This window comes from Poecilia reticulata, chromosome 13 (assembly GCF_904066995.2).
Source record: "Poecilia reticulata chromosome 13, P_reticulata-male-v2, whole genome shotgun sequence".
NCBI lineage: Eukaryota > Metazoa > Chordata > Actinopteri > Cyprinodontiformes > Poeciliidae > Poecilia > Poecilia reticulata.
Window position 1 is genome coordinate 9,509,597 of NC_088842.1, and position 26,549 is coordinate 9,536,145.

The 26,549-nt window shown below is 40.7% G+C and overlaps 1 protein-coding gene across 1 annotated transcript; it reads left to right on the plus strand.

Moving 5' to 3' along the window:
• Positions 1-2,903: 2,903 nt before the first annotated feature.
• LOC103474710 (putative G-protein coupled receptor 149) lies at positions 2,904-25,789 on the plus strand. Its single transcript, XM_008425858.3, has 5 exons — positions 2,904-3,920; positions 5,599-5,779; positions 5,937-6,433; positions 14,724-14,867; positions 17,309-25,789. The coding sequence occupies exons 1-5, from the start codon at positions 2,949-2,951 to the stop codon at positions 17,813-17,815; spliced, it is 2,301 nt and encodes a 766-aa protein (XP_008424080.2). The 5' UTR covers positions 2,904-2,948; the 3' UTR covers positions 17,816-25,789.
• Positions 25,790-26,549: the final 760 nt, after the last annotated feature.

Sequence of the window (26,549 nt, forward strand, 5' to 3'; positions counted from 1 at the left end):
CATTAGGGCGGGTGAAGCGAGGTTAATTTTCTTTTTTAATTTCATTATCGTGTACTTTTGTCCTCTTGCTTTGTGAGCGCCTCTCCTCTCTGACAGTAAATGCGAACAGGAGGTAAATACAATCCTGGCAGGCTGACCTCATTTCTTTCTTTTTTTTAAAGAACATCTCTGTTCGGTCACAAAAACTCTTTAAATCCCATCTAAATCATATTTGTCCTTTCACTAATGGAGTCTTGACAAAAGTTCAGTCTGGAAGACTCTAGTCGCACCTGCCTCATCAATCAGCGCCTCCCTCTCTGCAACCTGGACCTATCGGCGCCGGTCCAAGCCTCGCTCCAGCCAATCATCGTTTGGGCACCAGTTCATAAGGACCTTCACCCATGGCCTCCTCTGCTCACCAGCTGCGATCAACCCACCTCCGCCCCATCTCCACCTTCTGCTCCTGGTTCTCAGGCCTCATCTTCCTCCGACCGCCGCCACCAGTACAGGCCCTGGGAGGTCTACATTCCTCTGCTGCTTCAGGAAAGTTCATCGAGCTTATCGAAGTCCAGCTCGACGTCCCCGGCCGGGGCCTGAACGCCAAAGGACTTATTTTCATGTTCATTTTGTCATTAAACTCCTTTAATCGCTTTCTTTCTCCGTCTGAGTCTCTCCAGATTGAACCACTGTAATGAGGCATCCCTGTAGATGAAAAACTCTTCAGTACGTCTTTGAACTGCTACTAAAGAGCGCGAACGCACAACGTCCGGTCTGGAAACTTCTCCATTAGCTTCCTAACCTAATTTGCAGCGATCTTTAACAGCTAATCGCTTACCTTTGCAGATTTAGATTAAATTAAAAGAATGATCTCGGTTATGTAATCTCCTCACCATCGATGCAGTTTTAAGAGCACTGCAGTAACACCACACACAGCTGAATACTGGAGAGACAAAAGTAGAAAGAAAAACAATCATCTACGCAAACAGCTGCCTTCAGAAGACACATAATTATTAAACAGTGGACTTAATTGAATCTCAGCAAAAAATTCACCTGCTATGCGAAGGTCTCTGAGGTTTGTTACAGAACAAGATCAATGCAGTAGACAGGCCAGGAATAAAGTCGCGAAATCTAAAGCGGAGGTGATCAAAACATCCCGAGCTTCAAGCATCCCGAGGAGCTTTTCGTTTTAACTTTTCAAGACTTGATCGTCAAACTTAATCTGACTGGTTGTGTGAAGAGAGAGGATTAAATGGAGATTCTACCAGGAGGAACACGCCAGCATTGACTTGTTGGAGACATCTTCTTAAAAGTGGGTGGATCAAATCCAAAAATAACGACGATACCGATACCAAGTTGGTGTCTGTATTAGATAAATACTAGCCTGATTTATCGAATCTTTTTTTATCTGTTGTAGTTTCGTCTCACAGCTTATAAAATTGTTTTTATTTGATCTCAAATGACATTTTTTAGCACCTTATTTAGGAACAGATGCACACATGTTTGTTCTGTCTTTTTCTGTTTGTTTGTCATGTCAAGATGTTAATAAAGTATGTTGTAAACACCAATGAACGCAAACCAAATCGTAATCATTTTGTTAAAATCCAAGTTTTAACAAGATGAAAGAAAGAACCCAAAAGACAGAAGTTTGAGAATATATAAAACGTAACTAACGAAAAGTATTGATATCGTATCAGAATCTTATCGGATCTATCCGATTACATGGTATTGGATTGATGCCAATTACATGGTGTTTTGCAAACCTTTAACATCCACAGTTCGGGTGGCTGAATCTACTACATGTGCTCAACAAGTTTTACTTTTATTAAAGGGTTGCAAAAAAAAAGAGATCTATATTCTTGACAGAATATCATAAGGAGTTGTAGTTTATAGTTTTCTGTAAGTTATGTAGATTCAGCAAACATGACCAAAAAGGTCTTCTGGTCAGATGAGAATAAACTGATTTTTTTTGGCTACACTGTTGAATTAAACTAACACTGAACGTCCCAGTGAAAACACTGTCCAGCTGGGGCAACTGAATGGTTTAGATCCATATCCACACAAAGTCTAGATTTCAATCTAGTTTAAAACTGAAAACAATAATTACAGATGCGCTTTTTGTAATCAGAATGAATTTCAGCTGTTTTGCAAAGAGAACTGGGTGAAATTTGTAATGACTAGATATGCTAAATTGGGAGAGAAAGCATTTCACACTATTTAAAACGATTTTTAAAACATTTGAAAACTGTTGAGCTGTTCCTCTTCCCTTTTTGGCACTTTGCGTTGTTCTTTTAAATAAAATCACCCAAAAAAATATACGTAGATTTGTTAGCGATCACGTGGATTAAAAGGGCAAAATGCTGGTCACCTTGAACACAAATCCAAACTCATTCATCTATTCATGTGCAGACAGATTTTTTTTTTTTAAACGCCCAGGTTTCTCTTTCATTAGTATGCAGATGTAGCAAATTGCCTCTCGGGCAGCTTGCAGTGTCAGTATTGGACTGACCCGAGAACAGACTCCTGCCATAAATGAAACAGCTGTCTATTGCACCGGCTCCACGCTGGTAGTGGAGCTGCTTTAATCTCCCTCCCCAAATGACTGCCGTGATAGGAAACGGTGATGACGACAGCGCGTAAATCGGCTGCTGGAAACCAGAGAGATGCTCCGGTTACGCTGTGTGTGCGGTCAACACAAGTGCCTGCCTGCCCGCCTGCCTTCCTACCAGCCGACACGGTAAAACCAGCGGAACTCCACATCCAGAGGACGGGGAGAGGTTTGGGTAGGCGCGCGTCCCCGGATGGATAGCAAATAGGGATGGTGCGCTTTCTGATCTTCCTCGCACCGACACCACTGTGATTTTTTAAAATTTGTATTATTATTATTTTTTTTAAAACACGCTGCAAGTCAAACTTTACAAGCTGACCTGACTGTTTCTAACAGTCAAAACTAAAAATCAACCAAATAAATAATGTCAACGACGCACGAGACCTCCCCTGCGCCCAACCAGAGCCACCTCTCCACGGCAAGCTCGGACAAAGCGGACCCCTCTGGGATGGAGAGACGGATCCAGCTTCTCCTCTTCGGCTTGTGCGTAACCATCGCCGCCGCCACCTTAGTTGGAGGCGTGTATTCGCTCCTTTCGCTCCTCCGGATGAGGAGGAAAACCTCGCTGTGTGTCATAGTGGCTTCCATGTCGGTGGACGACCTGCTCAGCGTGGTCCCCCTCTCCCTCTTCATGCTCCTGCAGTGGGAGACCCGGCGGGGTGAGGGGTCTGGCGGTCTGTGCACTCTGTCCGGACTTCTTTACGTGTTCCAGGGGGTTTCCAGCAACATGAAGGCGTGCCTCATAGCAGCCTACACTTTTTATGTCACCAAGAGATTCGGCGTGCTCCAGTCCGTCCGCCGGCCGCTGAAAGTCATGTGGGCTATCGGCGGCGTGTGGGCGGTGAGCCTGACCGTGAGCGTGCTACCTTTGTGCGGATGGGGCAGCTTCGCGCCGGCCTCTCTCGGCTGCTTCCCAAAGAGCGACAGCTTTTACACCCTGCTGCTCTTCTCGTTGTATCTCCTGTGCTTCTGTGGCTTTCTGGGTTTCTTCATTCCCCTCACGTATCAGCTGCTGTGCTCCAGAGAGCCCCAGAGGACGCTACTCTACCCGAGCTATCTGGGCATGGCGAGGGGACTGAGCGGCTCCGCTCACCTCTGTGAGCTCCCGTCGTCGTTCTCCCGGGACAGTCTGGACAGAAGTTTCGGAACGTACAACGAGCTGAGCCCGAGTTCTTGCGGGACGGGGGTGAGGGAGAAGGAGGACAGCGGCCTTTCCCCTGTGTCCGCCGGCGGGCGTAGGGGGGCTTCCGTCGGAGATACACCTGTTGTGTTCGCGCAGAAGCGCTTCTCCATGATTCTGGCGGTTCTTCGAGTCATTTTATGGATGCCGATGATGGTAAGCAGCATTACCAAAAAAAACAAACAAACAAACAAAAAAACATCTTTGTAACTTGCTCTGCCAAGAAGTACAGTGCTTCCCAAAAGAAACCTCAAAACATTTCACATTTTGTCACTTAAAAAACACTAACTTCAGTGTATTTTCATATGATTTTGTGTCAGTCTCACACAAAAGCATAATTGCGAAGTGAAAGTAAATTGATAACCCCCAAAAATTCTACAAAAAAAAGAACAAAGCTCATGTCTCACAGTGTTGGTCCAAGCATAACCCATAGTTTCACAGTTGTTGCTAACTTGTCATCACTTTAATAATTTCTGCTGCTTGTCTCTGCTTGAGTCATATTTCATAGTTAATTTAACTGCAAGCTCTTCAATAAATAAAAGTTTCTATCTTCTTTCCTGTTACACTCTGGGCAGAACTGCCAGACCAAATTAGTAAGTTAGAGAAATGGCCTAAAGATTCCATAATTTATCTTCTGCTATGTATTTAGAAATAATGTTTGTCTGGAGTTGAGGCCCCAAGTGAAGTTATGATTAGGGCCTCATTGAAGCTCAGACCACCTCTGGACAGGCAAATGTACTCAGTTCCCTTTGAGGCAATACATTTTGGCAATACTTTATGTACTTAAAACTTGTCTGATTATATGGGGTTGAAAGTTCAATGACCTATGTAGAGTCTGAGAGTGTCTCCAAGTTGTCTATTAACTGAATTCAGCAGAAAAAAAGATAAAAAGATCAGACCGTCTTGCCGTCAAATTCACTGAGAGCATTCAGCTTGTTAAGGTGAATGAATCTTCATCAGTGCAGACAGAGCACCTGCACAGAGTAGCATGATATTCAGGAATATGACATTTAAGCAGCACTTACTCCATTTCTATTGCAGTGGCATGTATGTGCATGACACAGAGTAGCTCTAACTTGTAATAAATGTTCCATAGAATTATTTTCTATTTTATATGAGTGCTACAGTATTAAATGCATCTCAGTAACACAACTGTATATGTGTATATAAAATGAACGAAAACCCATGTGACAGAATAATCATGTACTACTTATTAGCCAAATTAATGAAAAAAGAGTAGCAGCCACTCTACCGTATAAGCCTGTAATCGTGATCTGAGGTTTATTCAGTCTGTCATACTCAGGTTCTGCAATATCATGTGCTTCATCCTTCTTATGGCCAGGTTATATAATGTTTGGTGAGCAGGAGAGGTCATTTTCTTGCATAGATTGGCCAATAGAGAGTGCACACAATAACCATACCATACACAATTTAACAAAGTCCCTTTTAAGAAGACGTAAAATAAGATGATGTAAAAAATGTGAATAATTGGGATGAACTAGAGAGGGCTGTTCAAATACAGTAATCATTACAATATCCTTGAGAAAAATTATTTCAGACAACATGAGTTTGTTTTTGTTTACATGCCACAAAGAACTGAAGCTGTTACAAAAGCTAAAATGGGACCACAACATATCAATGTGTGACTCTTCTTTGGTTAGGTAGAATGAACAAAAACACAATGAAATAAAAAAAAGAAGAAAAAGCCTTTTTGTTGATGAAGGTTTTGTGTGTACCTCCCCATTCATGTGTCTCCTTCCCTGCCAACTCCTCATGCATTTTGTATGTCTCACTTCTGGGTGAATTAATTCTGTCTTCCCTCTCGCTTTCACAGACTTTGGTCCTCATACGGCATGCGGTGAATGCACGCAGCTCTTCTCTGGAGACCCTGAGCTTCTTTCTCACTCTGCTTGCACCTGCGGTCACTCCCCTGTTCGTGCTGTCGGAGCGCTGGATCCATATGCCGTGTGGCTGCTTCATTAACTGCAAGCGGGATCCGGCACAGGAGCCTTCAGGTACAAAGAAGCAATCTAACAATCATTATTGCTCGAGCACAATAAAACTTCAAACATGACTCACAGTAGGTTTTAAAAGAGAGAGAGAGAAAAAAAAAAACTTTAAGTTTCTCATTTTGTGTGGTTTTTATTTATGTTTCCTCTGTCTTCCTTGTAGAGATGAAAAGAAGATTTGAGTTCAGCCTTTCCTTTCAGCAAGGCTACGGAGTCTATAAGCTGTCGCATGCCACCAAGTCTCTAAGCAGCCCTCCTACAGAAAAACCCACTTATCACAGCCTTTTTAACTGTGACTTCCCAAATGCACGCCTCGACGTGCTGGAAACCGGCGGGCTCTCTAGATTGGGCCCCACTTTCGATTTCAGCACCCCGCTGCCGGCGGACAGCTCGTCTCACGCCGGTCTCTTCTTGGAGGCCGGTGTAGGGGAGCCGCTGGCCGATCATCCCGCTCTGCCCCACGTCAACCACAGGGATGAAGAGGAATTCCACTGTGTCCCCTCGCTGCCTTCCCACCTGCGGGAAAAGGATCACGCCTTGAACGACTCATCGTCGGTTTTCGATGGACCGGAGAGGAGGCTCTCACACGAGGAGTGCAGGAAAATCGAGCTGACGGACTGGGAGTGGTGCCGAAGTAAATCAGAGAGAACGCCCAGACAGGTACAGAGTGGCTGGTTGGTTTTTTGGTTAACCCTATTATTATTATTATTATTATTATTATTATTATTATTATTATTATTCAGGCTATTGTTTTCCTAAAGTTAACACACACAGGAAGCTTTATCTCACAAAATATGGTGAGGCCATCATCTCTTATTGATTACTGTTCCAAGGCTCAAACATCAACATATTGCAAAAGTATTTACGCAAAACGTCACATTTGCAACCACAAACTCCTATGTATTTTTTTAGTGTTTTCTGTGATAGACCAACAGGAAGTAGTGCATGATTGTGTGGGGAAAAAAAGTGGTTATTAGGTTATAACCTAACCCCAATTCAACAGCTGGACAATAAATCGGTAACAATTAATATCGCGATAAAACATGCAGTAGATAATACTTTTGATCGAATATTCAATTTTACTGAACTCCATTCCAGAACCGCAGAGCATTCTGGGGGATGCAGGCAGAGGAAAGAATTAAGCCGCTCAACCTCTGGCGTCAAGTAACTCAGTCGCTCTTTGGTTATCTTAGCAACAACCTTTTGAGTAATTTGTACAGCAGCAGTTTCATGTTTCGCCACCTCACCTCATAACCAATGGCGGTTTCTGCTGTAGGCGACAAGGACAACCGCCCAGGTGACAAAAACTTTCTGCAGGTTCAAATCGATTTTCATCGAGGATTGTCCTGCATTGTTTTTACCTCGACCCATTTTCCCATCAACTCTGACCAGCTTCCCTGATTCTGCAGAAGAAAAGCGTCCCATGGTGACGGGAGTAGCATGTTCAACACTTGCTTTCTTCCTGTCACTCTTCAACAAAGGGCCAGGTTTGAGGAGTTTATAAGTAACAGTTGATTTACTCACCTGAGCTGTGTGTCTGTGCAGCTCCTCCAGAGATACCACAAGCCTCTCGGCTGCTTCCTTAAAACCAGCTTCTCCCCTTGCCCTTGTCAGTTCAGTTGGATGGACTGATTTTGCTCGTTGTGCAGTGGTGCTATTTTACTTTGTCAGAAGAGAGAATGAACAACAAACTCCTTGTTGCAGTTTGTTTTAAAGTTTTTGTAGAAAAACATGACATCTTAATCAGTTTTCAAGGCTTTCCTTTATTAAAGAAGAAAATAAAACAATCTTTCTGGTGAATGCCCCTCTGACTTTCTCTGGGCTGGTTCATATGTCTTTGGGCTCGTTTTTCAAACCTGCAATTACGCCTTTTGAAATTGTAGATGATCAGCCTGACTGCTGTGCCTGACATGTAGATAAAAGTGGACTTGAATCCTCCCTTGTTTACCCCGTTTTCTCAGCCATGGTTTTCCCAAGATATCTTCATCTGTAGCAAGCAAGCGGCAACAGATCCTAACTAATGGAGCAATTGATTGGGACGCTATCAGATGCACACCTGTCTTTCAAAGGCAGAATTGAATTCATTACCGCTCTGAGACTCCAAAACGGCTTGGCTCAATTCATTGATTTACTCAGGGGAGTTCATTCAGGAGGAGGGCGTTCAGATTTACGGCTTTGGGATTGTTGTCAATGAAACGTACGTGCCTGAATTCACCTGAGAATTCTCTGTGATTGCTGAAAAAACTGAGGAAAACAAAAAGAAACTGATTCCTTTTGGAATTCCACTCATCTTAAAAGTGGAAAGCTGTATAGACGCGTTCAATAAAACAGATTAAAATTTAATTTCAGTAACTTAATTCCCCAAATGAGACATTATACAGGTTAATTTACACACTTAATTACTTTCCACTTACAAAATACAACATTTTGTCATGATTCTTCTGCGTTTGGACTTCAGTTTTCTTCTTTGCATTCTGATCATGTCCTCGTATGTTCATTCCTTGTTAAATTATTTTTGAGTTCTATTCTTTGTGTTGACTGGACTTGATTTTTCTGAGATGGTTCTTTTTTAACTTCATTTGTAGTTTCCTTATGTCTTAAGTTGTTCTCCAGTATTTTTCATTCACCTTTCCCAAGTCAGCTATTATGCTCTCCTTCACAGCTATTCCTTATATCATTATCTTCTTGCTGCATTCTCTATTTACCTCTATGACTTAACATTCTAGTGCATCTAAGAAAAAAATTTGTTTTGCGTAAAACAGCAATATTTCTTGCCAGTCATCTTAGAAAGTGAAACTGTGTTTTTATAAAGATTTATTGCACAATATTTCAAGCTTCTATTGTTTTTTGTTGCATTTTGAATGACCATGGTTTATAGCTAAAGAAAACTCAAAATCCAGTGTCTCAGAAAAGTAGAATATTTCATTGGTTCAATGAGAAATGGATGTTTTAAGCACAAATGCCAGCCTTCTGGAAACTATGTACATTTCTATGCACTCAGCTTTTAGCTGAGGCTCCTCTTGCATGAATTACTGCATCAATGCACCATGGCATAGAGGCGATCAGACTGTGGCGCTACGTAGGTGTTGTTGAAACCCAGATTGCTTTGATAGCTGCCTTTCTGGGTCAGGTGCCTCTCTAATCTTCATCTTAACAGTTCATTGACTTTCTAAAGGGTTCAGGAAAGAGGAGTTGACTGACCAATCAAGAACAGGAACGCCAATGTTATTGGACCAGCTTTTGGTTCCTATGGCAGTGTGAGCAGGTATTAAGTCCAGATGGAAAATAAAATCAACATCTCCATCCAGCAAAGGGAAGCATGAAGTGCTCTAGAATTTCCTGGTAGATGCTGCATTGGCCATCAGAAAACACAGCGGACCGACACTAGCAGATGACAAGGGCATCCCAAACCGTCACCGACTGTGGAAACTTCACTCTGGACTTCAAGCAACATCCGTTTCTCTGGATTCTCCACTCTTCCTCCAGATTCAATGACCTTGATTTCCAAATGAAATTCAGAACTTACTTTCATCTGGAAACTTGACTTTGGACACCATTGTGCAAAAATCCAGTTCCTTTTCTCCTCTGATGTTGTCTCTGGTTGTGGGGTGGCTCGATTAATGCAACATTTATAGCCTATATTGGTGGCTCTTCTGAAATGGATTCCCCTCAACAATCTTCTGAAGGCTGCGGTTCTCTGTCCCGGTGTTCCACCTTTCTTACCACACTTCTTCCTTCCATTCAATTTTCTGTTAATATGTTAGAACTCTGTGAACAACCATCTTCTTCAACAACGGCTTTTTAGATCACAATCTAAAGCTTCTGACCCAGAGTGAGAGACCGCTTGAAGGCTGGGGAAAACCTTTGCAGGTGTTTTGAGTTAATTAGCTGATTGGGGTGTGACATCATGAACCTTTTTCACAGTATTCAAATTGTCTGTGCATACTGAATCTGTGGTTTTCATTATCTGTGAGCCGCCATCGTCAAAATGTCAAGAAACAGTGGAATATATCTCTCTTTGTGTGATGAATCTATATAATATATGATTTTTCCTTTCTGAGATGACTGGGAAGAAATATTGCACTTTTATGCAATATATATATATTTTTCTTTTAGATGTACTTGTATATTCACATCGTTTCTCATTCGGCCATACAGCGTGGTCCTCTGCCTTATCTTCATACCATGCTGTTTTCACTTGGATGCTTCTGAGCATTTTGCTGTTTATCATTAAAATAACTCTGTTAAGTCTCTGCATGTGGATTCCTAACCTAAATGTGTCACATTAGAGAAGAAAATAGAGATGTTGGCTTAATGGAGGCATGTTTAATACCTGCTTTTTTTTCTCTCTTGCAGTTCTGAACCTTGTGCTTATAAAGTTAATCGATACCTAACTCTTTCCCGTGGTTAAGAAAAAAAAAATATATATATATATATATATATATATATATATATATATATATATATATATATATATATATATATATATATATATAAACCCCGAACCTCCAGTCCGCTCCTCCTCCTCTTATAAATTTTGAATGCCTTTCTTGCTTTGTTGTCGGCATGATTCGCTCTCATAATGGCGAAAGCTTAAATCTCTCAGTGTGTTTGAGACTCGAATAAATAGTTAAACGCGGGCAGAACGGTAAAAGCATGATGATTAATGCACCTTGGCATTGGCGGTAACAGAAACAGATGGGAGATCAGCCTCGATCTGCTCCCAAAATAGCAGAGCAGCCACAGGCGCAACCCTTCGAAATTCGAAATTGACTCGTAACTTGTGAGGGGAAAAAAATAACACCATTAGCCCGTTTTTGTTTTGTTTTTTGTGGACGACTCCGAGACTGTGGAAACACACAGGCATGCATGCATGCATGCGTGTACAAACCCTCACGAGCACGCTTTACCTCCGAGTCTCTGAGTTTCCTCTTCTACGTCTCTGTTCCACTTGCAAGTATGAAATGTGTTTTTGGTTCGAAAAAATCACCAGAGGGTGGAAATCCACGGAGCATGCATCTGCAGCTTGGCTTTTGGCACTCACTTTGCATCATGTGGAAGTTACAGATTCTCACTGCTGACTTGTACATCTCGGTGTGTCGTTTTTGTCTTTGCGCGCGAGTGTGTGTGTGTCCTACTTCTGGGCTTCTTTAACAGGGAATTTTGTGGGGTTTTTTTGTTTTTCCTTAAGGCTTAATGATTGATTGGAGCCCATACATGTGGAAGTACAAACTCACTACCCACAGCGGTACATGCAGTACCCGTGTTGGCTGTGTTTTTCTTCCTCGTTAGCAGTCTAGATGTCATTAGCCGGCACCTTTCCACCCCCCCACTGCCAGAGCCTGTGGCCTTCAGCACCCAGAGGGAGAGTTAGAATCGGAGCTTAAAAACGTATTTACCCCCTCTGTGACTTTATGCTCTATTACCGAGCACAAAGCTTGAAATACACTTACTAGCCCTTTCCCTCAGGGGATGTGCTGATCCAATGTGCATTCAGTTGTTAGGCCCTGAAAGTCAGTTTCCCTCTTCATAGGATTCATCCAAACCTGGAATAAAAAATGGCTCCTCTAATAACATTTGAATGCAACAAGCACTCAAAAAACCACAAATGGGTATCGCTTCAGTCAGGAAAGTCGTAAAACTGGAGGAAAAGTAGTCTAAATGGAGGCAGTCGAACCCTTCATCTTGTGAGAGAAAAAACAAAACAAAACTGTGCAACATAATGTGAATTTTCCCTAGAATTTTCTTAAACGTTGCCTCCGTGGCACCAAATGTTCTTGTATTCTTTTAAAATAATCTTGATCAATCTTTCTCCAGGGTTTTTAAAAGGCTTTTTTAGAGTTTGTTCTTTGGAGTTTGTCTTTGTTTTACGTTTTTCCTGTTTATCCTTCTGCCTGACCAGAACAATATTGTAATTGTTCTTAGAAGAGGAAATGTGGACAAAGCCACATAAGGTTTCTTTTCTTTTATTTTATTTTTTTGTTTGTTTAATTCAGCAGACGAAATCGGAGCGTTGTGTTTCTTTAGGGAATGAAAATAACTTTGTTAAATTAAAAAAGAAAATTTTATTTGTCTCTTTGTTAGGTGGAATCCAATTTTGCACATACATAAATTTAGCATTAAATTTTGCTCTAAACAAACGAATGTCACAGCGAGTCTTTACTAGTAAATAGTTATAGATTTATTACCACCGACATGTTTTTATTGTATTTTATCGTCATCTCGAAAAACCAAACCAAAGTGTTATAATACTTTCTGCGGTAGGTTGAGATTAAGACTGCACTGTATGACTCTAAATATTTTCTGAACAGCTATAGCAATGTTTTCCTTTAAAATATTCAGAGAGAAAAAATATCTTTTTTTTTTTTTACCTCCAAGCTAATTTCTTGGACTCATTCCACCCCATCATTGGACCCACTTTGAAAGCAGGACCCTACATTCAAATAATCTTCTGCTGCTTTCAGAATGGCCTGTAAAATTTGCAGCCCTATGTGTTTATGGCTTTGTCATTCGAGTGAATGTCATCACTAACGTCCTTGCTTTCCGTTGATCATCACAGCCTAAATCAGATAACCACATTCAGCCCTTTTTTAATAATTCAAAGCTGTAATGAGACCTGTAGACCTCTCTCTCTCCTCATGTGCCGCATTACTTCATCTCCTGCTCCCTGCTAACCTTGTGTGTCGTTTTAAAGAAATTATGTGGAAAAAGAATCAAAATAAAAAAACTTTCATGTACCAAGGACTAATTTTCTGCCAAAATAAACAATCAGGGGGGGATAGACATAATCAAACCTGAACCTATAAATCAAACCGTAAACACAATAGTAAAATAAGTTGTAAAAATATGACATCAGCTAAATTGTTCATCCAGTTTTTTCAGTATCTGAAGGTCTTAAATCTTATTTTAGCAGCAGTGAGGGTTTTAATATGAGGAGCAACACATTGGTCTACCGTTACTGGTCCAGTTTCAGTCACTTTGAGCAGCAGGAATGAAGTCCGAATGTGAGCTGGTTGCTGCTCTTATTGAGCTGCAAAGGCAAAACACAACTTGATTTATTGGTCAAGCTCAGGCATCGGTGAGACATTTTTATTTAGTTTTTTTTGTTTGTTTGTTTGTTTGGTTTACGATGACTCATATCAATTAGATGCCTAAAGTGGATGGCAGGAGGTAAAATTTAATTTATCCATTGGTATCACTTTAGAGGAGAGGCGTTCAGGCTCAAGGGCCGACGTCGTGTAACGTTTGGATGCATCAGAGTTTTTAACTCCGCTGCTGGATTCTTCAGCCACCCTGCCATGTGTTTGGACCCACACTGTTTTTTTTTTTTTTTGCCTGTTTGTTTTTACCCCTGTGCATGTTCACTAAAATGCTCATCTCAGTCGGTTTCTGCTCTTGCAATAATAATAAAAAAACGAAACTCGTGTTCACTCGTTCGCTGACATCCTCCTCCAGGATTTTGCGCGGAGGAACACAGCTGCTTGCAGTGTTTTACTCGTGGTTTTGATGATAGAAATAATTTTTTATTTTTTATTTTAAAGCAGAACAAATTTTCATTCTATCCTTTAGCTGTTTTTGTGGATGAGAAGAGAAAACGATAGGCGACCTGCGCACATTTAGCTCCATCTCCTTCGTGAGTCCTCTGTAGAAGTTACTCAAATTGTTGGCGTTCAGCAGTTGCAGAAAACCGGAGAAGGTTGCACCGCTTTCAAAATCCCCCTCAGCGTTCTTGCTTTTGTTTCTGTGTGATGTCAAATCTAAGCGACGGCTATTAGATGTAACTTGAGCATCACTCTGTGCCGATGTTTGCATTTAAATTGCATATTATTTGGGGCCGTGTGTCACGTAGAGGCAGAGCAGTGCCGTGATGAGGACGTAGTTCTTGATTCATTCACAGCTGGACCTTTGATTCATGTCCCACCCCTTCTCTTTCTGCCTGCTTCCTGTCTAATAGCTTCCCTTTAGCTGTGCATAAAGGGTCACTAATGCAACGTATTCAAAGAGTCTTATTAATAAATTATGTACGCATTGGGTTTTGCTCTACCTTTTTCTATTGGACACAACGTGCTTGTTTAAATGTGGGCATGAAGTATTGTAAATCATGTTTTTGAAGATTTTTATTAAGATTTTCTCAATTCCATTCAGTTGTCACCACACAAAGCAACTATTCATTCATTTTTCAAAAATTTCTACCTGTAAAATATTAGTTTCTCTATTCATGTCTTTTCTAGAGCACATGACAGTAAAAAAAAATGACTTTTTTCCCGTTCGCATCAACACAACCAGAGTTATGCAATAATGAAACAAAGCAAAAAAAATATGTAAAAAAATAAAAATAAAAAATTCAAAGGTATACAAGGAGCATTTATTAAAACATATTTTTTTCTTTTTCTATCACTTCTGCATCCTGTTGCGTCTATGGCTGATTAGGGAACAGCCGTGACATGATAGAAAAAATGGGTGCAAATAACTTCTTGACTTGACGGGCTGAGTCGCTCCCGCAGGTATTCACTGCAAATTGCTTTATGACTCCAGTGCACGAAACAGAAAACAAATAAATAAGGCAGCTGTGAAAAATGGAGGCGATCGAACCACTTTGTGTATTTCCCAGTTTGTGTAAAAGTGTTAAACTAAGACATTGTACAGTCGCGCTAAGAAACTCCTTCCATCAAACTACAGGTAGTAATTTTGATTTCGAGGACGGTTTTTAAATCTATGTTCCCATGCGGTGTCACATTTGACCAACCGTCCGCAATCAATGAAAACACGCGTGCTCCATAAGCCAAGTCTGGTGTTTTGTTGTGACATTTCTCAGATGTTGAAGAAAAACATTAATTCAGCTTATACACCCTTCAACAAGCTTACCTCATTTTAATCGAGTCTAGTTAGAGAATGTACGGCTTTTCCCTTGAATTACCCTCTCACTGTTTCCTGTGGTTTTCCTTTGCAGAGGTCATCGGCCGGTCTTTCTATACCTCTGTGTGCCTTTCAGGGCACTGTGTCTCTCCAGGCACCTACAGGCAAGACGCTCTCTCTTTCCACCTATGAGGTCAGCAGCGACGGCCTCAAGATCTCCCCGAACAACGCCAAAAAGGTAAAGAGTCTCGGCTCCGTCTCGTACTGGAAGTCTTATGGCACAGGTGTCAAACTCCAGTCCTCAAGGGCCGCTGTCCTGCAGTGTTTAGATGTGCCACAGGTACAAAACACTGGAATGAAATGGCTTAATTACCTCCTTCTTGTGTAAATCAGTTCTCCAGAGCCTTGCTAATGACCTAATTATTCTATTCAGGTGTGGTGCAGCAGAAGCACATCTAAAAGTTACAGGACACCGGCCCTCGAGGACTGAAGTTTGACACCCCTGTCTTATGGGATGACAAGCTTTCGTTTCCCGTTTCTCAGCGGTTTGTTGCAGAAAAATGTTTGACATTTTATATGAATTTCACTTGGTATGTACTTTAGCCTTAGCTTTGTTTTATATAATTGTCTCTTTACTTATTTAATCAACTTGGCATTTAAGAAACAGTGAAACAACCGGGACGATATCCGTAGGCTACCTCAGCTGTGACTGTGAGCTAATATTTCAGTCTTAAAGAGCATGCATCATTGCATCATGTTTTGCAGCTTTACGTTCAAATGCTGATTGAACTATCCGCTCTCTGTAATTCTGTTTTTTTTTTCCATTTTAAGTGAACAAAAACCTTCAGCAACTTTCAGCTCTGCTAAAAGCTGAAAGAATGAGGACACCATTCGTCCATGGTCATTCTAGAAGAAACTACCATGCTTGAAATAATTTTTTCAGTATTTTTTTATTGTTTTTTTTTTTAAATCCTCTTTCCCAGTCAGTATTTGGTCTTTACAAACATTGCATACATATAAGACCATTTCTATGCAAATGACACAATCCTAACAACCCAACGGCTTAAAGGTTTTCGTTTCTCTACTGACAGATTTGATCGTGCTTAAAATTAAAGCGGTGCTCCTCTCCCACTCTCTCGCTTTGCCCCCCCGTTGCTACGAGAACAAAAATCTCTTGTTTGGCCCACCATGAGTCTTACGATAGGGTGGGCTGCAAAGGATGCACCAGACCCGACCTTCAAATCCGGAACAATTTGGAGGAGTCTTCAAACTTGGTCGTCCTTCGTCGCACGGCTGTGACGTAATCAGCCGCCTACATGTAATGGTGATCACAGGTTCTAAAAATGAAAATTAAAGAAAACAGAAATTGTGCCCACATTCGGGAAGATGTTGTAAACTTTTCCCTGCTTTTTTCCCCCACATCCCACGTGGTAGCGGTGTAAAGTATCGCAGTGGTGAAAAGAAGCAGCTGGAAATCTCACTTTCTTTATTAGCTTTGGATTTACCTTTGAGGAGAGAACCACACTGCTGTCAATTCTTTCAGAGGACAATGACTTTCATGCCAATCAAACCCTGTAAGCCCATCTACAGTTAGTTTTCAATAAAAAAAAATGTTTGTTGTTTTTTTACCCCCAAAAGATCACATTTAACCCTTGTATGTAGAAATGGGGTCCAACCAACTCCACACACGTAAAACTTGTATCATTTGCCATAGTCCTCTACGTTTGCCTCAGTCCTCGCACACACAAGGGTTAAGACGTTTGTGCTTTTGACAACACAAATATTTTTTTACACTTTCCCCTTTTAAAGCTCTTCTTCCAAAGACTCTTACTGTGTCAGGAAGATGACTTATTTGCTTAAAAGAACAGTCTGAAGGTAGATTTGGAATACTTTATGTTAGCACTGTCAAGCCTTTATGTTGGCACTGACAAGTAATAAAGCATGTTCTCCGATGTTCAAACGCAGTCCTCATTCAGTCTTAACGAGAATAAAATGCCTCATGAGTGGCACGCTTGAACTGTTTATTGAAAAATACTTGCTGTTTATTTGCAGTTTTGTAAGACCAAGTTGCCCTAATTCCTGTCTTAAATATAGAAACATAGCTGTTTGTCTCCAGGCACTAGTTGGATATTGAATAAAAGGATATGCTTGGCATCTTTTCCGTTGGAAACTTTTTCTAAATCTCCAGCCAGCACTTGAGCAGATTCTTTAAAGTATCAGAAGAAATCTCAGTTAAACAGGAAGGGGAAGGGTTGCGGTGCCAGCGTTTTCATTTCAAATGTGTGCAAAACTTTGTCTATTCCACTTATGTCAAAAAACAAATTGAATTTCGAAACTGTGGTGTTTCTTTTAAACGAGAAACGCAATTAGAATAAATTTGGTCACTCAATAAGTTATTAAAAAATATGCTTCCTGTCATCTTCTTTGTCTTTTCCTACAGTGGTAACACCTGACACATGTGATGCGAAAACAAAGTGTTTCCATTGCAGCTTAGCGAAATATACTAATTTTGGTAGATCCACAAAACCACCTCATCCCGGAGCTTTTCGAAATTGGCACATCTCCATCAGGCAAATTTATTTTTGTAATCCCCATTGGCGCAATTTTATGGTCAACGGAAACGCAGCTGGAAATGATGCGCTGCTTGTAAACAGCCTAAATAATCTCTGTCTCTTAAAGGTGGAAGTGTATCGCTCCAAGTCCGTCGGCCACGAACCCAGCGCAGACGACCCAGCATCTGGATACCATGCCGAGGACACCAACGTCAGCTGCGTCGGCATGGAGATCGGCATGGGGATGGGCATAGGAGCTGGCGTGGGAGACACCAACGTTAAAATCCACCTGGAGGTCTTGGAAATCTGCGACAACGAGGAGGCCCTGGACAGCGTCTCCATCGTCTCCAACATCAGCCAGTCCTCGACGCACGCCCGCTCGCCGTCGCTGCGCTACTCCCGGCGGGAGAACCGCTTCGTTTCGTGCGACCTGGCCGAGACCGCATCCTACTCCCTGCTCATCCCCAGCGGCGGCAACGCCGAGGCAGAGACCATCAATATCACTATTCCTGACACGGTGGAAGCCCACCGGCAGAACAGCCGGCGGCAGACGCAGGAGAGCTCAGGGTATCACGAGGATATTCAGCTACTTAATGAGGCTTACAGAAAGCAGGCAGGCGAGGGGGAAGAGTGAGATATGTACACAATAACAAAGGAGGGGCCTCTCAGGGGGAGGCTGAAACAGCAACTCAGGCAGTAAAGTCATGAAGACAAATATCCTAATCATTTCACATCTTTTTTTTTTTCTTTACGACCACAGCTTTAGCAGAGTTTAGAGGTGATGTGAACAGAGACTCATAGTGTTGTAATAGCCTCTTCGCTTACTCCTGTGTTTCTTCTTCTAAGGTGAAAGCACATACATATTTTATGTGTAAACTAAATGGAGAAATGTAAGCCTGCAAAGAAAAAGGCATTTTAAAAGTATTCATACAGTTCAAACTTTTTCACATCTTGTCTGAAACCACATCTCTCCCAAGTGACAAACCGTATTATGACTTTAAAAAGTATTGGACGTAATTTAGGTGGCAGAGGTGTGTGTGTTTTGATCTCGATCCGATATAAATTAAATACAGGGCAAGTATCGCCGATACCAATAGTTTTTATTTTCTGAAGGTTTATATATCATCAAGCCTCTGACCTTTAGGCGTTTTTGTGGATTTCCTTTGAATTATTTTATTAAGGCAGTGTAATGTAAAATCAACTTTTTTGAGCTTTACATCATGTTATAATGTTATTCCTTCACCAAAAGCACACCTGGAGTGTTGCTTTGATTCTTTTATGCATGTCTGAGAAATCCTTTAATCTCCCGTGGCAACCATTCAGCTGTACAAAATGGCTGGGGGGGAACGAGCGCCGACTTTAAGACACAGTTCCTCCTCAGAGCCGCTGTTACCAAGCTTCTGAACTCCCACCTCACACAGCAGCCCCTCTCCCTTGCAACTTCCCCAATGAACTCCTTCAGACTAGCAAGCAGCAATTAGCAATCACCTGGTGGAACTGCATGTCTGCTGAGCTCATTATACAAGCTACTTCCCAATGCAATGTTGTTAAAGGGTTAATAGAGGTGTAAATGTTGTGATGGCCTCGCTGAAGGTGGTGTGTTAGAAAAAGCAAGAGTTCCTTAAACAGACAGAGGCCCAATTTTCAGCTGTTAAATTACAAGGTCAAATTTCTTTTTAAGTCGAATTTCATTTGTACAGCATTTTTATTACATCTGAAAGCAACATTGGTTACTTCATTGTGCTATAAAATGATACTATACTGCAGGAAAACTCATAATACTGCCCCTTTAAAACATAGAACAAAGTTTAAATGATTTTTATAGCATATTAACATGATTTGCATGCACTTTTCCTAAATAAAGTGCACGCAATAAAGTCTTTTTCGATGTAGAGTTGAGAAACTACAATACAAAAATGAAATAAAATTTCCAGACAGAATCTGAAACTTAAGTATCAATGTTATCACATTAGTATCGATCTGATACTGATACAGACTTGATATCGATATTATCCATATTTTGGATTGATCCGCCTACCTCTGATGTAGATTTTCAAACAGAATGTATTCTTTTCCTTCTTCAACACTTTGTATGGTCTACAACCACAAGCCACCAGAAAAGATACTGAAGTCAGTGGTTGTGACACGACAAACTGTGGAAAAGCTGTGCAGGTATGAATACTTTTCCAAGGCATTGAAGTGTGGTGACTGCGATGATATAGGAAGACAGACCTGAGTAGGCACCAGGATCATCAGTATTTCATCTTAGATTTTTTCTTTTTTTTTTTTTTGCATGTGGCAGACTGTCACCATGGAATAGATTCAGCAGCAGGAGAGAGAAAAAAAAAAACATCACTCAGAGAAGCTGAAGTCTGATCACACATCTCATTTAAAAACAGCTCACGTGGACTACGTCACCGGTGACTCAGCTCTGAGGGGAGGGCCCCACCTGACCCATCTGTCTGACTCATTCGTGTTGGGGGGCTTTGAGAGGAGAGCGAATCTGCTGTGATGTCAGACAGACGAGCACCAAAAGTATTCACGTTGCACTGAGAAAAGGAATGTGCTTTTATTTTTTTTTTTATTTTTTATTTTTGCCATCCTCGTATTTTCCTTTAAACCCAGCCGCGGTGCCAAACATTTCAACTCTCGTCAGCGCCGCGTAACGAGGGCCATGCCAGGTTGAAAAATGAACAGCGAACGAGGTGATAACTAAAGATTAGATAAAAGGGATTGGTATGCAGAACACTTTTCTGCCGTTCAAATGAGTGACTGTGTGTTTTATTTCTGCGGGCAGCGCATTACTTTACATCCGCGTGGCACTTTGGGGAATCGTTTCCGTTTAGTTGACTTCCTGTCCTCCAATCAGCGACTTGGTGAGACTTCTCATTATCTACATGCGGAAATTTAGTACCGGAGAAAGGCGCTGCGGCCTTCCATAACCATTTTATTTATTTTTTTTGAATCACTGCGAAGACCGTTTCAGAAGCTGTTATCTATTCTCATAGGTAATACCAGTGTTTACATTATTACTTCGATGCACATTCCCACGTATTTCCAGCAGTAAATTAGATATTGTAATTCATTCTCATAATTCAGATTTCATTTCGCGATGGTGTCTCCAGTATTTTCAGCTTTGAGTCAACACCCTCGCTCTGACTGCGTGTGTGTGTGTGTGTGTGTGTGTGTGTGTGTGTGTGTGTGTGTGTGTGTGGATTTCGTTTGCAGACTTTTTGAGTCCCTCGTTGCGTAAGCCTAAAATAAAAAAATAAAAAATATATAGCTCCCTTCCTCCTGAAGACTGCCATTAAAAATTCATTCCAGGAAATTACCTCCACCAATTTCTGAGATCCTCTCCTATTTCAACTGCTCCGGGGGCAAATTGTAGGAGATAAAAAAAAAAAAATAAATAATGTACAGGCATACAGTAATGATGAATGTAGAGCTGTGTTTTTAGTGTCAACCTTCTTTTTATTTATTTATTTTTTCCACTGTTAATTGTGCCAAAGGTTGCCTGTTTGAGCAGCGCTTCACCTCTGCAGCCTAATTAAATCCATCAACTGTGTTGCTCAATGTTTTACGGTTCATTTGCTGTTCCAGCGTCGTCACAAACCGCGTGATCAATAAACTCTTACTTGTTTTCAAAGAACTGTGGGCTGTGCACCAGCTTTTGTTTATTTATTCATGTCATTTCTCCGGGCATATTCGGCGACAACATACAAACTCTTACTGTTGAATTATTTATCAGGGAAAACAGAGAAAATTAGGTGCTCTAATTAACTTGTGAGGTTGACGTCCTTAGCGTGCAACATCTCTGGTTGTTGACTCCCCCATCCCGACCCACGGGAGGGGAAAAAAAGCATTACATTTGTTGTATGCTCAAGGTTATGGGAAATTAACAGCAATTGGAATACTTTGTGTGCTAGGATTTTCTTGCATGTACAAAAGATTGGGATCCCATTCGTTGTGTTTTTCTTACCTAACATCAGGTTGCCGGGGGTAACCGTTACTCCCAGTGTCTCTCTCCAGTTAACACTAGGAGATCCAAAGAATATCCAAAATGGGTATCCCAAGAATCCACTGAGTCCGGTCAGTGGGTTCTGGATGGTTCTTCTCACCTGAGTGAAGTTGAAGACAAAATTGATGTCAAATGTTTGTGCTCCGTTTGTGCACAAAAGTTTTTGTTTGTGCCACTGTCATTTTGAAGATATTAAGAAATGTTTCCAGAGGTCATGAAAGGTAAACCAGCCACCTCCGCACACACACCTACACACCTTCTCCAAATCAGACAAAATTGGTGCCAATCAACTTGATTACTTTTGTGCAGCAAAAATTTTTGTTTGTGCTGCTTTGGGTTTGAAGATATTAAAAGTTTAAAGGTCCTTTTGACTTAATAAAAGTGGTGACCTTTTAACCTTTAAACTTTAATTAATATCTTCAAAGCCAAAGCAGCACAAACAAAAAAAATGTTGCTGCACAAACGTTTTACACCAGTTTTATCTGATTTGAAGGTGTGGGGAGGTGGGCTAACTTCACTCGGGTGTTTTCGTCTCAGTCGGTCCTGGAAAACCTCCCAAGGCTTTGTGTCCAGACCTCCTCTTGAACTCTGAGCTTCTCCCGAGTCGTCGCTCTTCAACCGCAGAGCTCACATGACCGGAGATGAAGTGAGAACCCGTCTGTCCTTCTACTACTTCATCTTCATATCACTAGTGAAAAAAAAGACGCCGCGATTATCCTCTGCTTGAGGCAGATGCCGACCCCCAAAACCTGCCCGCTTTTTTCTGATTGAGAACCACGAGCCCAGACTCAGACTAACTGACTCATCCTAGTTGCTTTCGGCTCAGCTATTAACTCCTGCGCACGGTAACGTCCGTGGCCTGGAGATACGGATGCAAAATAACAAAAAAAACAAAAGTAGGACTTGAGGTTGCTCAGTCAGGTTAAAAGTAGGAATACAACTCATGGTTATTTTAGTAATCAGGTATTCTGTCGATTATTTGCACAAATTGGATTTTTTTTTTAATTGCCACATTCTGCTGATTTTTCATTTGATCACGTTTTTTTGCCTGTTTTTGTACAATATCAAGAAATGCACGTAAACAAATATTTCAATTTCTTGTTCAAATAAGAAAATAAACATTTAATAGCTAACATGCAGCAACATAGCATTCCTTCAGCATGTGCTTGCTCATTTGTAGATTAATAAATTCATTTTTATATTAACCAATTAATCATTAAAAACAGCTTGAGAAGAAATTTTGTTTTTGCAGAATTTGAAGCGGGTGAAGCTAAAACTGCCACTTGAAGAGATCTAGGTAGAACTAATTTACAGACGAGCTTTTTCTTTTTTTGTAACTTTAAATGTAAATGTATAATGCAAAATAAAAAAATGTAAAACAGGAATGAAAAGTCCCAGCACCCAGTCAGTTGAGACATGCAGCATTTTAATTCGGTTAAAGTCAGAGTTTAACTTCCATGTTTCACTTCCTTTTTAATTTCCTAAATCAGTCCTATGCACTTCTTTTGGCACCAGATTTTTGTCCTTACCAGACATGTCTTCTCAAATATTAGTTTCAAGAAACCACATAGCTAACATACACCGTAGCAGATTTGCCTGCTAAAGAGAAGAAAAACAACCAAAACTATCCAGTTCTTGTTTGATGAATCTGTTTCAAAAGAGGCTGCACTAACGCAGCGAGACCTACACTTTAATTTTACGGAGCCTAAAATTGGCCTAGACGTTACCACGACGCTGAATTCAACAATTGAAAAGCAAAGCAAACATCAAGCTGCCAGGAGGAAATTGAATATTTGAAAGTGGCGAAATAAATCCGACAGACAAGAGAGAAAACCATCAAGTTGGTTTATATAACAGGAGGAGTAATTACATGAGCAAATGTTGAGAAGCTAATGTGAAACAGAACTGCCACATGGCGGAATGAGATAGGATGAGAGCAATTTAGGATAAACTAAAAAAAAACAATAAAAAAAAAACAGCAGCAGCAGAAACGAACCGAAGCCCAGAAACAAAAATAATACTAAAACGAAAGAAACAGACATCAAAGTCACGGTGGGTTTCATGAGTAACACAACACGCATGCAATCATGCAATGCCTTTAAAAGCTGTTTATGCTTCTGACCTTTTTGACCTCTGTGCATTTTGGTCTTATGTGGTAGATCAACAAAAGGTAGGAAGGAAAATGACTCGTGGTTGTAGAAATGGGAATCTGAATAGTGCGCTGTTGATTTTGTATTCAGTACATTGTAGCGTTCACAAAACTACAGCAGAAAGTCGTTTTTCAGAAGGTTTTCACCAGCTTTTACATGTCTGGAGAGTAAGGCTTGTAAAAAATATCTCGAGTTCAATCGAATTGGCACTGGTTCCAAGCCTTTTGCATCACGGTACGGTGATTCAAACAAAATATAAGGCAACACAATTTCTATATTAAAAAATTCATGTAAAAACATAAAGCAAGTATTATTATCTTTCCATTGCATTATCTTGCACCACATTCTGTAGGTATTAGAATCCTATTGAAATATATGCAAGCATGAAGTTGCAATGTGACAAATGTGAAAACATTTAGACAGAAGAAATACTTTTGCAAGAAACTATAACGTGCAGATAAACTATGGCTTGGCTAATGTTTATTGATCAAATGTGTGTGGGTTTTGTTTTGGGGTTTTTTTGCACTATGTTGTTTGTGGAAATTAAAATGTAAAAAAGACATTAAAATATATGTTAATACATATAAGAGGTATGAAAAAAACTAGTTCTCCCTTTCAACCATCAGATTCCTCAATCTGATATACATTTAAAAGAGACTTAAAAAAAACAAGTTTTGGCAACACTATTTGAATGGGGTGTGCATGAGACTGGCATGAGACTGTCATAAACACGACATGGCACTCGTTATGAACATGAAGGAGTTTTTATGAATGTTTACGACTGTTGTCATGAAGTGTCATTCGGTAAATAATGACACTATTAATGAAAAGTTGCTCTAACAGTTGTATTAAAAATCCATTGAAAGTGTAAACGTTGCATTATTTGGTCAATACTGAACCTTTTAATGCAAAGTTCTCTTAACATTTGCATTAAAAGCCCCTTAAAAGCGTCCACTTTGCATTAAAAGTGTCATTATTTACCGAATGGCATTTCATGACAACAGTCATAAGCATTTATGTAGACTCCTTTAGGTTCATGACAGATGTTACGTCGTGTTTATGACAGTGTCATATCAGTTTTTTGCACACCCCTTCAAATACAGCGCCACCAGACTTTTTCCTGTTGATTGCTTGACATTATGACAACAAAAATACCTGCACATGCATCCAAACTTCAACTGCTTCCACCGCCTAAAATAGCCTGCAGCCAGGTTCAGGTGTTCAGATAAGCTGAAGTCTTCCATTTTTACTGGACTGCACCTTTATTACATCTGTATTACCAATGATGGTGTCTTTACCACTTACCTCCAGTGACCGTGCAGCGCTTAATAAACAAGTCGAGACCAAAAGGAAGCGACAACGAGGCATGCTGAAGAGTTTTAATTTCAGGGTGTCTCCTTGGTTAAATGTTTAATTAGATTCCTTTGTGTGCAGGTGTGACAACAAGGTGAAGTGAATATCTGCAACAGCTCCGAAGATACCGCGGAGCCTCGCACACAAACACAGCAGACCTCGCTCCCTTTCATATCGGTTGTTTACGCAACCTCTCTGCCACTCAAATGGCTTTTCTCAGCTTTAATTTTTCAGCGTAGCCCTTTGGTACTTTTCTCCTTCGGTGCTTCTGCATTTGCCTAAATTGCTTTTTCTCTTTCACACTGGCTCATTTCAAATCTATAATTTGTTTCTTTTGAAGCAGCCAGCTGAGATATTCATTGTGCTTGCAGAGTATGAAAAAAAAAAACATTTTAAAAAATGTCACGGTCTTAAATATTTGCAACTGAAGCAAAAGTCGTTCCTAATCTGAGAAAGGGACCACGGCGTATTCGGCAGTTTGTTTTTAAGGTGCAAATGTTTGTTTGTGATGCTCTGAGATTTACAAGCCAATAGATTTGGTGGGAAACGTTTGATTAAATTAAACCCTCCAACAAACAGGTGTGGAAGGCAGCATCTCGGAAAACGTCACTCAGCTCCCCGCTGTGAAAGAGCTGATCAATCTTTGGCTGGTCTGTGCATATTTATTGTGACAGTTTATATATTGTCTTAATATTTACGTGCTGTAATGCCCTCTTAATATAATTACCAGGGAGTATGTGAGTAGAAGAAGCTCATTTAAAAGGGAGCAGCATTATCATGTTAGGCTCATAGGTCATCTATGTTTTGTCAAATCGTGCTACTTTTTCCCTTTTTCATCTAAAGGAGGTTTATATTGTATGGCATTTGTGCCACATTAAAACGTTTATAATAAGTAAGCATGGAGAGTGTTGGAGATAAACTATTTGCTCCTCACTGATCTCTTCTCCCTTGCTTTTTGGTCATAATTTAATACTTCAGATGATCAAACACATTTTTATATTTAAGATAACCAGAGTATTTAGAGTACAGTTTTCAAATGGCTATATGTAAAAAAAAAAAAAAAAAGTAACCATAAGTAAGCAGTAAATCTGAAAACTGATGTTTTTGCTGCTATGACTGGGGATGTGTCTTTTCCATTGCCATGGGTTAATTTTTTTCTTTTTCACCTACTCTTCTTTGCAGGAATGATTAGACTCGGGGGCTTTCGAGCGTAAACAAGCTGTTTAAAATGCAGCATCTCAGTTGTATTTAAATGTTGCATTTGACAAGGCCTCTTCCACGCCTTTGTTTTGTCTGCTGAGCCGTTCTGCGGTGGACCTGATGGTGTGCTTTTGGGCTCTTGTCCTGCTGAAGGCCAATGACAGGAGACTGTCTTTCAGGACTTTCTTGTAAGTTACAGAATTTATGGTCCCATCAATAACAGGCAATGCATGCGGGTCCCGAGGAAGGAGAGCAGTCACAGACCTTCACACCACAACCACCGTGTTTGTCTGGTGGCACGATGTTCTTTTTTCGGAGATGCTACTCTTATCTTATCTGTCCACAGAATACTTTCTCGTAGGTTTTTGGCATCACTTCTGGGAAGGTTATCTACGGTTCCATGTTTTTACCATTCCTGCATAATGACCCCCATTCTTAGGAATGGTGGGGTAACCCTCTCAAGGCTGACAGATGTCACCAAGTTTGCTTTTCATCTATTCTTATTTGTTTTTTAGATATGGGCATAATGCATTGCTTTATGAGGCCTAATGTCTTTTCAGTGATTTCTTGATGTCAGACGGTGATCAAACTGGGTTGTGGCAGGTAGAAATAAACCCAAAATCGGATGAACTGCAAAGAATTCATGA